At 44.8% G+C, this 13,785-nt stretch overlaps 1 protein-coding gene across 1 annotated transcript; it reads left to right on the top strand.

Annotated features, from left to right (window-relative positions):
- Positions 1–57: 57 nt before the first annotated feature.
- Positions 58–4,476, top strand: DUSP6 (dual specificity phosphatase 6). Its single transcript, XM_010986954.3, has 3 exons — positions 58–920; positions 1,519–1,956; positions 2,987–4,476. The coding sequence occupies exons 1-3, from the start codon at positions 521–523 to the stop codon at positions 3,292–3,294; spliced, it is 1,146 nt and encodes a 381-aa protein (XP_010985256.1). The 5' UTR covers positions 58–520; the 3' UTR covers positions 3,295–4,476.
- The last annotated feature ends 9,309 nt before the right edge of the window (positions 4,477–13,785 follow it).

The raw sequence follows: 13,785 nt of genomic DNA, 5'->3' as shown, positions 1-13,785 counted from the left end.
AGCGCGCTCATTGGCTGGCCCGGAGAATGTATCCATTGAGACGCTAGCTGTTTGTATCCATTGAGGAGCTGCCTCGCGCAGGGGGTGTGCTAGTGCTGAGTCCAAGGGAGAGTGAGCAAATCGAGGCTTGAATAATCCGAGAAAGACGCCCGGGTGGATTTGAGGCGCAGCCTTGGAGGGAGGGATTAGGAGCCGCTAGACTGTTTTTTTTTCCTCCCCTCTCAGTAGCACGGAGTCCGAATTAATTGGATTTCATTCACCGGGGAGGAACAAAACTGTCTGGGCAGCTTCATTCAGAGAGATTCATTGACACCAAGAGCGAGCGGCTGCAGCCAGGTGCAGAGGGAACCACCGGCTTCACTTCTGTCTCTCTTGCCCCAACCGCTCACCCGGTTTGGGAAGGGCGAGGTGGAATTAAAACACATCTCCGAGAGCGGCGGCTTCTCGCGGCGCTCTCGGCCTATGCCTGCCCCGAGGGGCGTCTGGTAGGCACCCCGCCTTCTCCGGCAGCTCGACCCCCATGATAGATACGCTCAGACCCGTGCCCTTCGCGTCGGAAATGGCAATCAGCAAGACGGTGGCGTGGCTCAACGAGCAGCTGGAGCTGGGCAACGAGCGGCTGCTGTTGATGGACTGCCGGCCGCAGGAGCTGTACGAGTCGTCGCACATCGAGTCAGCAATCAACGTGGCCATCCCGGGCATCATGCTACGGCGCTTGCAGAAGGGCAACTTGCCGGTGCGCGCGCTCTTCACGCGCGGCGAAGACCGGGACCGCTTCACCCGGCGCTGCGGCACCGACACCGTGGTGCTCTACGACGAGAGTAGCAGCGACTGGAACGAGAATACCGGCGGCGAGTCGGTGCTCGGGCTGTTGCTCAAGAAACTCAAGGACGAGGGCTGCCGGGCGTTCTACCTGGAAGGTACGTGCCAGGGGAGCCCCGCTCAGGGGGCAGGGCGCGGGACACGAGGCTGCGGGCTGCAGGCGGGGCACGCGGACTGGAAGCGCCCCTGCTGCGCTTGGCTGGCGCTTCTGTGCCAGGGGCTGTCTACCGGCTCCAGGCTGCGAACCTCACTTGCCCCGGACCGCGAGTGGGGCCCGAGCAGAATCGACCGGCTTCCGGCCACAGGCACGGGCAGTTTCTAACTAGCTCTCCTTCCTACCTGGAATGTCCTTCACCTCTCCGTGCTTTCTATCGTTAGATTTTGAATTCAGATTTGCAGGACGGCAGAGGTCGTTGGGGTGCAGATTGGCACCTTCCAACCCCTTAAAATATTCAGAAAAGTTGCCATTTTGTGCATTTCCGGACTAAAAAGAATAAAGGTTCCCAGGGGAGGCGGGCCCATTCGTTCTATTCGCAAAGGTGCAGATTTAAGTGTCTTTCTCTTATATTTGGCTTGGGGCGGGGGGAGCGGTTGGTAGAGCGCTGTGGTGTGTTTCTGCGCCCGGCTGCGGCTCTCAAAGCTGTGAAAACTACTACGGGATCTCGGGTTACATGATTGCTTTTCTCGTTCTGGCAGGTGGTTTCAGTAAGTTCCAAGCCGAGTTCGCCCTGCATTGCGAGACCAATCTAGACGGCTCGTGTAGCAGCAGCTCGCCACCGTTGCCAGTGCTGGGGCTCGGGGGCCTGCGGATCAGCTCCGACTCCTCCTCGGACATTGAGTCTGACCTTGACCGAGACCCCAATAGTGCAACGGACTCGGATGGCAGCCCGCTTTCCAACAGCCAGCCTTCTTTCCCCGTGGAGATCTTGCCCTTCCTCTACTTGGGCTGTGCCAAGGACTCCACCAACCTGGACGTGTTGGAGGAGTTTGGCATCAAGTACATCTTGAATGTCACCCCCAATTTGCCAAATCTCTTTGAGAATGCAGGAGAGTTCAAATACAAGCAGATCCCCATCTCGGATCATTGGAGCCAAAACCTGTCCCAGTTTTTCCCTGAGGCCATTTCTTTCATAGGTGAGACTAATTAACAGTCCCCTTTTAGACTTTTAAGTGCAAAATTCCTAACCATTCCTAAAGTCTAAACTGTTAACCTCTCTTGTTGCTTGCTAATTTGTCAGACTGCAGGTTTCTAATGTTCCAAGGGCGTTCTTAATTCTGTTTTATCTTCTTCCTAAGGAAATGTGTCTTTGGACAAGGCTGCAGACCACAGGTGTATTTGAAATGCTGTCTGCTTCTTAACTCTGAATGCAGTCATTTGAAAGGGGGACCATTCATAAGTAGACAACAGAATTTTCCTACAATCTCTGGACTAGGGGAGGGCCAGAGAGACGTGCTCGTGGTAGACAGGAATTCTAGCATGGCTTTATAATTTTTAAAAGCCCTGGGAGTTGTTTTAGGACACCCAGTTGGTTGTTGGAAAGCCCTGTGAATGCTAGATGTTGTAAGTCAGCTGAATGCTACTGTGATGCCGGTGAACAGTGAGGCAGTGAGGGTAACCTGAGCCCAGCAGGAAGGACTGTGGGCTGAAAGCCTGGAGAAGCGAATCTCCAGGCATTGTAGTGCATTTCCTATTACAAAGGAACTCATTTTCAGGCCATGTCGACATCCTGTTCCTCCTAATGGGCTGTCCCCTGTGACTTCCCTCTCTCTTTTAAAATGCCTGAATACCTCCATTGTTAGCTGCACAACAGTTGGAGAATAATTTAATAGACCCTTGCAGTCTGCTTGTCTGTATAAAAGGCATTCACGACCATATTGCAGGGTTTCTGGTATTCACATGCTGAGGCAAAGAATGCACACATTAAGGAGTTTTTTGCTGGCAGAAACTTAATACAAAAGCTCCCTTTTCAGAAAATATCTGAAATATGTAATTGTGCCCAGTGTCCATGTTTTATCACAGTGATACATTTTCTGCTGCCTGCAGGGTTCAACTGCCGCACACGATTATTTTTTATCTTTTTATTATTATTCAGTTTTCAGACTGATTATTCACAAAGCATGGTTTTCAGTCTACTGACATTTTGCCTTTCTTGTGTGTTTTCAGATGAAGCTCGGGGCAAAAATTGTGGTGTCTTGGTGCACTGCTTGGCTGGCATCAGCCGCTCGGTCACTGTGACTGTGGCTTATCTTATGCAGAAGCTCAACCTGTCCATGAATGATGCTTATGACATTGTGAAGATGAAGAAATCCAACATCTCCCCCAACTTCAACTTCATGGGCCAGCTGCTGGACTTCGAGAGGACGCTGGGACTCAGCAGCCCCTGTGACAACCGCGTCCCGGCACAGCAGCTCTATTTCACCACCCCCTCCAACCAGAACGTCTACCAGGTGGACTCCCTGCAATCCACGTGAAAGGCTCCCCACTGGGATGTGTCCGCTCCTTTAGCAGTTTCTCTTAGCAGCGTCAGCTGGGCTGCTTTCTTTGTATGTGGCCCCAGGTGTCCACATGACACCAGCTGTCTGTATTAGACAAGGTTACCACGTGTGGAGTCGGTTACCACAAAGGGAGAGATGTGCTCCATTGCTGGAAGAACAGGACATGCTGTACAGATACAGGCAGAGTACGGTTGCTCCACACTCCTGTGTACAGCCTACCCCGGCAGGGACTGGAATTCGAGGCCTTCCAGGTATATAGGGTAGGACCAAATGGTAGGGTTAGGAGCATGTGTTCTTTAGGGCCTTGTGTGACTGTTTCCTTTTGCATCTGGAACTGACTCTACATTGTCTTCAGTGAAGACTGATTCAACTTTGCATATCGAGGAGCCAAAGAGAGGTTTCAGCTCTGTATCTGTAGTATCAGTTGGCAAAAAATAAAAAGAAATAAACAACAAATCAATCAAGTGAATCTGATACTCCATTTGATTATTGTAAATATTTGATTTTGTTTGAATTGTGTTTGTTTTTCCTTTCATGGGTTTAAAAGAAATCATCCAAAGGGAGAAAGAGCAAGTATGCCACTTCTTAACAAAAAAATAGAAACTTTCACTCTTTTGTAATCCAAAGGAGATATCTGCAGCAAGCTTGACTTTACCGATTCTGAACGAGATTTTCATGGACATTTATATTACAGAGACCTTGTTATGGTGCAGTCTTCAGTCTATTCCTATATCTTCCTTGTGATTTTTTTTTTTTCTTTTAATGTAGTTTGACTATGCCTTACCTTTGTAAATATTTTGGGTTGTATTGTCTCAGAGGGGATGTCTTGGAAGGATACCAAAACAATGGCTCACTTTTTTTCTTTTTAAACTTAAGCTGTGCTAAACAGTATATTACCTCTGTACAAAATTCTTCAGGGAGTGTCACCTCAAATGCAATATTTTAGGTTGGTTTCTTTCCTTTTTCAGAACAATGTGTGTGAAACTGGAAGTGTGTGTGTGCGCACAGGCAGCCCGTCGACAGGCGAAAGGCATATGATTGTGGAGGAGGGAGACTTATGTGGCTCCATTAAATTCACGGTATAAAGTTTTGAGCTGAAACTTATTATAAGAATGTAAAACCTTAAATTATTAATAAATAACTATTTTGGCTATCAAATGTGTATTTCTTAAAATTCTCTCCTTAATTGTACTTAACATAGGAAGGGACACATTTTAGGACTTTCTCAGTTGGGGACTGATGTTGGCCTGTAAAATACCTGTAGGAATAAATAGCAGGGCAGAGTTCTCATCTTTTTAACTCCCAAGAATGTTTTTCAGGTTCAGTCTATGAAATTAATCTTTTGCTTTGAATAAAAATGACAGGAGGGATTGACTTTTTCACTCCTGGACATCTAGTTCAGAGGCATCTAGTTAATAGGCATCTAGTTCTGGCTTATTTAAGAAAATTGAATTCCTCTTAAAGAATGAAGCCATAGAGCACAGCTTGCTGAAGTGTAAGATTTGGATATTCATGAACAGTCACAAAGAGGGGGCACCAGAATAACAAGGTGACTGTCAGTGTTAGCCTCTCCTTCCCTGTGGGCATCTTCTGCTCAATAATACTTAGACACGCCAAGGAGAAAGTAGAGCTAATTCTTCTTCAGGTTGGTAAGTGTCTGACAGTTGTACCTGCAAATTATCCTACTGTTGGAACAACAAATAAATCAGGAATGGTGTCTCCCCTTTCCTTTCTCCTGTACAGGGCAAGGCATAGCTAAGCTTTCTCACTGAGCCTGGATGCGGTTACCATTTCACGCTGGCTCTTGAAGCATTGTCACTCGGGTTCTTATGTGCTTCGCACTTAACTGGTTTAGAATGTGGGCCAGAAACCCCTACTGGACTTGATGTTGAGGTTATTTTGAACAGTTTTCTTTCTAGGTGAAGGCTTAATAGCCTGTCATTTTCCTGGGAACATCCCTCTCCTAGTCCTGAGTGTCTAAATACACAAGTCAAAATAAAAGTAAAGGGCAGGTGTAGGAAATCAAAAGAACAAGATCATACCTACATTACGAGCCCTTTTTGAATGAGCTTAGTCCCTTTATCTATAGGAGGGGAGAAAGATGGGCATACCACCCACACAGTCCATGTGAGATGCCAGTTGGATTGTTTGGTAGGAGGCAAGTGCCCTGATTCTCTGCAATCATATCAAGCTGTACAGAGTGACTTTTAGCAACTAAACATGTATGAAAGGCAAACAGTAACAGTGCAGAAAAATACTGAAGTCAGTCTCCCATGTGGGTGCCCTAAGTCAGCCGAAGCTCCGAAAGGAGAAGTGGGTTGCAGTTCAACTTGGCTCCTGTTAATCCAGTTCTGAACGGTTTCCGCTCCTGGCATTCCCTAAACTGCCTCTTCAAAGTAGGGATTTGCAAGCAGCCTTAGCAATTTCCTGTCCAGCTGCAGCTCAAGTAGCTATGTGCTTCCCCCCGCCCCCAACCCGCCGCCCCTTTTCTCTGATTTCTCTCTCTTTTCTTTTTCCTTCTTTTTTCTTTAATATGGGCGGTGGATAATTTTAGTGCATTTCCTCTTTGTGGATTCTCATCTCCTTTCCTCCTAGAACCTGCAGGCAGCGAGTTCCTACCGCTCTGCTCCAGCCGACAGCTGGCCTCCCCAGCACTTCCTCTCGCTCCACTGTGGGTTTGTTGTTTGTCAGTCCACTTCTGAAATTAATAATGTTTTCTGGCCAAGTGCCATAAGCCATTACCACAAAGGGGAAGTAACACATATGAATAGCAGGAAGCCACGCAGGGTCACAGTGTGCGCTGAACCTGCGGAGGGAGCATAATTGAGCCTGGCCCATTCAGCAAGTGTCTGCCAGTGGCTAGGGGAGCAGGAGCTCCCAGCATTTCAGCAGCTCAAGCTGTGAAAAAAAATTGTTTCCAATAAATTGGTAGCAAATGGTCTTTGTCATCAATCTGAATAAAACAGGGAGCAAGCAGAGTTTAGGGCCCCCATAAAGTTGCCATGTTTGGGATTGCTCCCCCCTCCCCACCGCCAACCTGGCGTCTTGTTTCATAAGACTGGTGAACAGAGGGGTGCCGCCTCCCCTCTGTTGCCACAAAGGGACTCATGGTGAAATGGGGGAGGAGGGGGGTTATGGTTCACACAGGCCAGAAGATTCAAAGAGCGATTCTCTGTCTTTCCTTTTCTTCTATGGAAGGTGAAAGGTTGTAACTGACAGCATGGGCCCCCACCTCGCCCTGCGCCTCCCTTTCTCCCCACTATTCCTCTCCATTCCTTTGGTTCCTTTGTGCTCGAAGGATCCAGGGGAAGGCGATCATTTTGCATCTTGGAGTTGGGCTCACTTCCTGAATGGAGCCCTGCACGGTTACTAGGGCAACCTTTGCCAGCAGCTGCGGCTCCCCGGCCTCCCTCCTTACCTGCTGTCCCCATTAGTGGCTTCCTCAGGTCTCTGAGAAAGTGTTACCTTTCCTGGCTTTCTGCATGGGGCTGGGGGGTGCGGGTGGATCTTTCCAAGCTGCCGATTTTGGGGGGCTGCAAGAGACAGAAAAATGTGCAGCTTAGTAGTAGAAACTGGTCTTAGAGTTAAAATCAGACTGAGAAAGGGTTATCTGGGGATAGAAATACCAGCACAGCCTTCAAAGCAGTGGAAACAGAGACCCAACAATTAGAAGACCTGAATGCTAACTCTCACTCATGAATCAGATAGCCCTGGGCAAGTCACTGGACCTCACAGAGTTGCTTTTTTCTTTGACTGTAAAATGAGGGAGTTTTTACTTTTCACTCTAGGATTCCTTTATAATTCTAGCATTCTGGTACACAGTACTAGATGACAAAATGATGCAGATCAGGGGAAACTAATATTTATTAAGGGTGTTAGATACTGTAGTTCATGTACAATATTCTCTCATTTGATCTCAAAGTGATTCTGAGAGAGGTCCTATTATTATCCTTATTTTTCAATAAGGAAATTGAGGCAGAGAGACGCCAGCAGTGCTTAAAGTCACCTCGCGGGAACTGGCAGAACTGAGCTTTGAAGCTTTTAGCTCTTGTGGTAAACTGCTTGTCATCTGCATTTGCTTGTCTCTATAAAGTCCCGTGAGGCTGGCCAGGAAGTGGTGACCCCATTTTACAGCCGAGGAAGTGGAGGAAGCAGAGGTTAAGTGACCTGCCAAATCAAACCCAAATTCAACAGCCAAATCAAAAGAGAGCCAGAGGACCCCGGCTAATGTGTTATCAGGAGAGGTATCCTGTCTGTGTAGAAGCTTCCATCCTCCCTCTCCATGGGGAAGTTGCCCTATCTTGGGCCCGTGAGCACATCAATTACAAAACTGATTTTCCTAAGGATCTCAAGAGTGGCTACTGGCTGTCCAGCCGGCCTTGATCCCTGACAGTCCTGCTCTTGCAGGATCACACAGGTGAACCAGAGGTCGTTTCCTCACCCTGATCCCTCTTGGAGGGAAGCTGGGGAGGGGGAGGAGAGATACAGAGAGAGACAGAGACAGGGGGAGAACACAAAGGGCTGCAGAATAAGAGAGGCAGATTAGAAAATAGTGCAGATGTGGAACACAACAAGGGCAGGCCACGTAGCACCTGGCTGTAAGTAAATATTCTTGAAACATCATCTTAAAAAATCAGTCTTCAGACTTTAAACTGCTTCAAAACGATCACTCTGGGTGTAAATTAAATGCAGTTCCTCACACAGTAATAATCATTTCCCAGAACGTTCTACAGTCTTTCAAACACCCTTACTCTTCTTGTGTTCCTATCACAGTTGGCCCTGAATCAGTCCAATTTTGGTGACAGAAACTTCAAACTTCTTTAAAGTCCAAAACTGATTTCCTAAGAGTATTTAAGGGCACAGAACAAAGTTCAAACAATTCACAAATATTTATCCAGGCCTTGATCTGTGTTGCACAGAGTCCATGAAACAAGGTTAAAATAAAAGGCAACCGAAGACTTAACAAGTCCTCAAAAGCTAATGAAGGCAAAGTCATGTCTCGAAGTGTTAACTGCTCAATCTTTCTGCTAGTGCCCCAAATCAAAGCGGAAGCCCCAAGGAACTATGGTGCAAGTCCTTGTATGACTGTATCTGCTGCAACGGTCAAAATAGCATTCTAGATCCTGTATTTTATTTTTTATATGGGAATGGACGAATAACCCACATGTATGCAGTTTGGCCTACCCACTTCCCTATTTTGTCATGGTAAATACCTTTAGAGACTCTGTGCAGTCTTTGTTTCAGACCACCGTACCTCCACAAATGAACTCTCAGACACACAATGGAAAAGAGAAGAAATGTACATTAAATGATAATGACACCTAAAAAGCAACAAGCCAAAAAAAAAAAAAAAGTTGCTTCTTCTAAGCGAGATTTCTTCTTTTCCTGTGTTTGGAGACAAAGTAAGTATTCATTACATTAAGAATTTTTCATGAGGTCTACCTTAACTCCTATTGCAAATACTACCAGGAGAAGGAAGAAAGAGAGGAAGGCACAGAAAGGGGTCTTTGGGAGCACAGAACTCCAAGGACAGTTGTAGCAGGAATGTCCCTTTATCTTATGTTCTGGTTATTATTGCTACCTAACAAACCACCCCTAAACTTAGTGGGTTCAAACAACAATCATTAATTTTGTTCATGGGTCTGCATCTGGGCAGATCTCAGCAGGGAAGGTTGGTGGCTGCTCATTGCGGGATCAGCTGGGTAGCCCAAATCCTCATTTCCGAGATGGCTCACTCACATGGCTGGCAATTGGTTCTGGTTCTCAGCTGGGAGCTCAGCCAAAGGCTGGCACCAGGGAGTTTGATTCTCCCTCATGTGGCCTGAAATTCTCTCACAGTGTGGTACCTGAGATCCATGGGTGAAACCCCAACTGACAGTCAGGTGGAAACAGTGACTTTTAGGACTTAGGCTCAGAAGTCACTTCCTCTGCACACAAAGACCTACCAAGGTTCAAAGAGAGGAGATGAAGGAGGGGCAAGATTCTGGGATAGCATGTGCGATGGGAAATATGATCACAACCATTTTTGGAAAACAGAGCCTGCCATGTCTTACATGGAAGCTGCTTCCCCATGAATGTGGGACTCTAAGAAATAATAATAAGCCCTCAAATTAGTCTCATGGCCTCATCTTGAAAACATCATAGTTGTCAACAATGCTGCAATCATTCTTTTAATCTAACTCTCTTTTTGTCTGTCTCTAATGTTCACGACAGAGTAATACCATCAAAACAATCACAAAGATTGGCCCATGAAATAAAAGATAAAATAGTTCTACAAAAGAATATTAATGTTTCCATTTGGGTAGAGAAAAATGTTATGCTTGTGACAGAACCCCCCAAGTTACTGAGTATAGTGATAGCACATTATTTCCATGCAAAATAGTATTCAATTATATTTCATAGTGTTCCATTGCAGGAGACCATCTTCCACGGGTGGACAGTTGGGATTTTTCCAGTTTTAACTATTATGAACAATACTGCTAAGAATACTTCTGTTCACATTAACCTGATAGCCATGTGCACGTTTCCCTGGGGATACAAGAGAATGGAATAGGTATAGGCTGGGTACCTCCCCGATTTACACAACGACAAATTGTTTTCAAAGTGCTTGTACCAATTTATATTACCACCAACAGTGTTTGAGTTTTCATATTGTACACTTGATATTGTCAGACTTTTTAAGTTTTTGCTTATCTGGAAGGTAAGTGATTGATAATGATTTGATGACTTATTATGATTTTACTTTTTGGTATTCTGATTCCTAATGAGGTGGAGCGTTTGCCTGGTGTTGATGGACCAAAGGATATTTTATTTTGCAAAGTGCCCATTCAGATCTCTTGCTGAGTTGTCAGCTGGGTTACTTCCGTGGTTTTTTTTTTTTTTTTTTTAATTATTTATTTATTTTAAATTTTAATTTAATTTTTTTTTAATAGAGGTACTGGTGATTGAACCCAGGACCTTGTACATGCTAAGCATGCACTCTACCACTGATCTATACCCTCCCCCATTTTTTCTTTAATCGATATAAGGAGTGCTTGGATATCCTAAATGCTAGTCCTTTATTGATTTTATATATTAAAAATATCAGTGCAGTGCTTTTCAAACTTTGTTCCTCTGGTCCTCCTCAGGGAAGGGCATAGGTGCATATGGGGGCAGATTGTACACTCTATAACTCTAAAAAGTGCCAGAGAGGTAATAACAAAAATGGCAGTGGCCGACCTGCATGACCTTACACGGAGCACTTAGGGCATCAAGGGACTTGTGGCTAAAAATGTTTGAAAACCACTGAATCTATTTAACAAACATGGAAACAGTCAGAGAGATTGAGTTGAAAGACAATTATCTAGACTTAAGTGGGGCTGGTCGAGAAGCATTTTAAGAGGTACTAAATCTTGCACCAAATTTTGAAGAGGGGTGTTTTTTCCACAGACATGTGAAAAGGATGCTAATTATGCTTAGATTTGGGAGTAGAAAAAGCCAACTTCTTTGTAAGGCACAGCAAAAATATTTTTCAAGTTGTAAAACAGACAGCAAAAATCAGGATACCTGGAGGTATGGGGGATGAAATTGAACGAGAGTTTGCAGACTGTAGAAAAAACTGCAGTTTTTGGTTGGCTTAGCCTCCCTTCCTAGTTGCATCTTGAATTGGAAAACCTCCAGTGCTTTCCCCCTTGTGTGTACGACCTTATTCTCAGTTAGTTTGCTAGAGCAGCTCACAGAACTCGGGACAACACTTAACTTACATTTACTAGTTTCTTAAAGGATATGATTAAAGACTACAGATGCACAGTTAGATGAAGAGACACATAGGGTGAGACTTTATGTTTTCCAGTGCAGAAGCTTCTGTCTCTGTAGAGTTAAGGTGTGTCACCCTTCCAGGAAGGATGTGTTCACCAAACTGGAAGTTCTTGGAACCCCATACTATTGGAATCTTTATAGAGGCTTCATCATATAGGCATGATCGAACATTAACTCCCTTTTCAGCCCTTTTCCATTCTCAAGGTAATGAGGGGCAGGGCAGAAAATTCCAAGCTTCTAATCATGGCTTGTTCTTTCTGGTGATCAGCTCTCATCCAGAGCCCACCCAGAGTCACCTCATTAGAACAAAAGACACTCTTATTGCCCAGGAAATGACAAGGGTTTCAGGAGCCTCATGTCAGGAACTGGGGACAGAAACCAATATATATATTTCTTATTATAAATCACAATATCACACATCTAGTTACAGAATTCTACTGTATCAGGGAGAATTAGGTTCAGAGGCCTATAACAGAGAACAAAAACTAAAAATCATCAAAACTCACGAGGGTTTATTCTCTTCTGTAAAAGTCAGGAGGTGGGAAATCCTGACCTGGTAAGACCACGTCATGGGATTATTTGAGACTCAGGCTAATTCTAGCTTTGATCCCCACGGTCACAAGGTGGCGGCTCCGTGCTTGCCATCATATTCACATTCCAGTCAGAAGGAAGGAGGAGGGAGGGAAGGGAAAAGAGTGCACTTCCCTGCAAAGTCAGTTCCCTTAAAGAAGCTTCCAGGAAATCCTGTACCAGACTTGTATTCTATGAACTCAATGGTCAGAATTAGCCACATGGCCATAGCTAGAGAGACTGGGGAATACAGACTTTTAGCTGGGCATGTGCTTCCCCTAATATAATTGAGGTTCTGCTACTTGGGAAAAAGAGAAGACTGAATGTGAGTCACCCACTTTCTTTCCTGGAGAACACCCTATCCCCACTATAGAGGCAGGTACCTGACCCAGGCCAGGGCAAGAAGAGGGTCTCCTCATTTTCCCATCTCAGTAATTGGCTCAGGGATAAGACATGATTCAAGTTCAACCAAGCCAATAACACTCTGGATTTTGGAAAGGATTTTTTCTTAGGGCTGCTAAGCCCTAGACCTACTGAGTTAGAATCACTGGATATGAGGCCCGGCAATCTGCTTTTTAATAAAAGGTCCACAGGTGATTCTTTTGATTGGCTAATTTGGGAACTACCACGTAAGCCATAAATATGAAGCCAGTTAATTTAATCTAGCATCTCCTCTCTCAGGAGCTTCACAGAACAGCATAAAAGGGAGCTTACAAGGTGTCTTTCATAACATGGGCATCAAAAGTGTATAGTTTAGCTGTAACTGCACCATAAGCTATTATGAGCTCACTACTGTAGACTCTCTGAGAGTTACAATTTTTTTCTAGTTTATTACCTACTCTATAGAGTAGTATTTGAAAATATAAATTGTCCTAAAAATACTTTATTTTAATTTCACCAGGACTTCTAGGTCTGCTTTGCTGGGACTGTGTTCACTCTATCAGAACCCTCTGTGATTTTAGACTCTGACCCACCAACTCTCATATTTTGTCTTTTCAGGCTGACGTGTTTTAAAGTCTCTCTGATTTCTTCAGAAACCCTAATAAGTGACCTTCTTTGGATACATTCCAGTTTCATTATGACATTTTTGAGGTTTAATGACTGGAACTCGACCCGGTATTTCTGAAGCAGACGAATTCTGGTGTCTCAGTGTGCGTGTGTGTGCGTGTGTGTGCATGTGTGCGAGCGCTCACGAGACTGTGCTTTCTGTTTTGTTTTTAACATCCTTCCTGATGATGCTTGCTTTTGTGACTGCGACAATACTTTGGACCGCCTTCTTCAGGGAATGCCCTGCAATGATGCCATCACCCTTTTCCTGGATCACGTCTGCACTTGGTCTCCCGAGAACAAAGTGGGCTCCCTTTTCCTGTGGGCATTACGTGCAGCTGCCTCCCCTGAGTGTCAGTGTTCTCTGCCCACTCACACAGCTGTGGGAGAGCTTCCCAGTGTTTATTCGTGTCACGTTGGTGTTTCAATTACCAGAAAATCTTGGTGTCATTTATCAATCTGAGATTTCACTTTATGGATGTCTACATCGCTTCTGGAAAATGATAAGCAAGACCAGTCCATATACAGATTCGTGAAACACACAATTTTTAATATGTCCTCAAACAGAAGATTAATCATCCCTTTAATGTGCTCCTATAATACGCATCAGCAATCCACAAATAATAATAGAATCTGATTAAAAAATAGTGAGCCTCCTATGAAAATATAGCTTTATGATAATTAAAAAAAATCTTTGCTCCCTGCAACCACAATTCCAGTGAAATTGCTCTCCCCAAATTCTTCTCATAAGGACATTTTGGAATTGCCACTAATTTTTACCCAAAGTTTCACATTCTTAAGGCCCTTCTAATTCCTTGACAAAATCAATCAAAAGTTAAAATGTGTTTTTTTTTTTTTTTAAAAAGAGATGCTGGCTGAGTGGACCATAGGATATCTCAGTTCAGATCCCGTTCTCAGCCGTAGGATGAAAATTACAGGCTCGGTCAGTGGATCCAATCCTCCCAGCTGAGACTCCAGCTCTTTCACTTACTAGCCACGTGACCTTGAACAGGTTACTTAGTCTCTCTGAGCATTGCATTTCCTCATCTGAAC

This window comes from Camelus dromedarius, chromosome 11 (genome assembly GCF_036321535.1).
Source record: "Camelus dromedarius isolate mCamDro1 chromosome 11, mCamDro1.pat, whole genome shotgun sequence".
Classification (NCBI taxonomy): domain Eukaryota; kingdom Metazoa; phylum Chordata; class Mammalia; order Artiodactyla; family Camelidae; genus Camelus; species Camelus dromedarius.
Note: the sequence above shows the minus strand (reverse complement) of the source record. Positions and strands in the feature narration are given on the sequence as shown.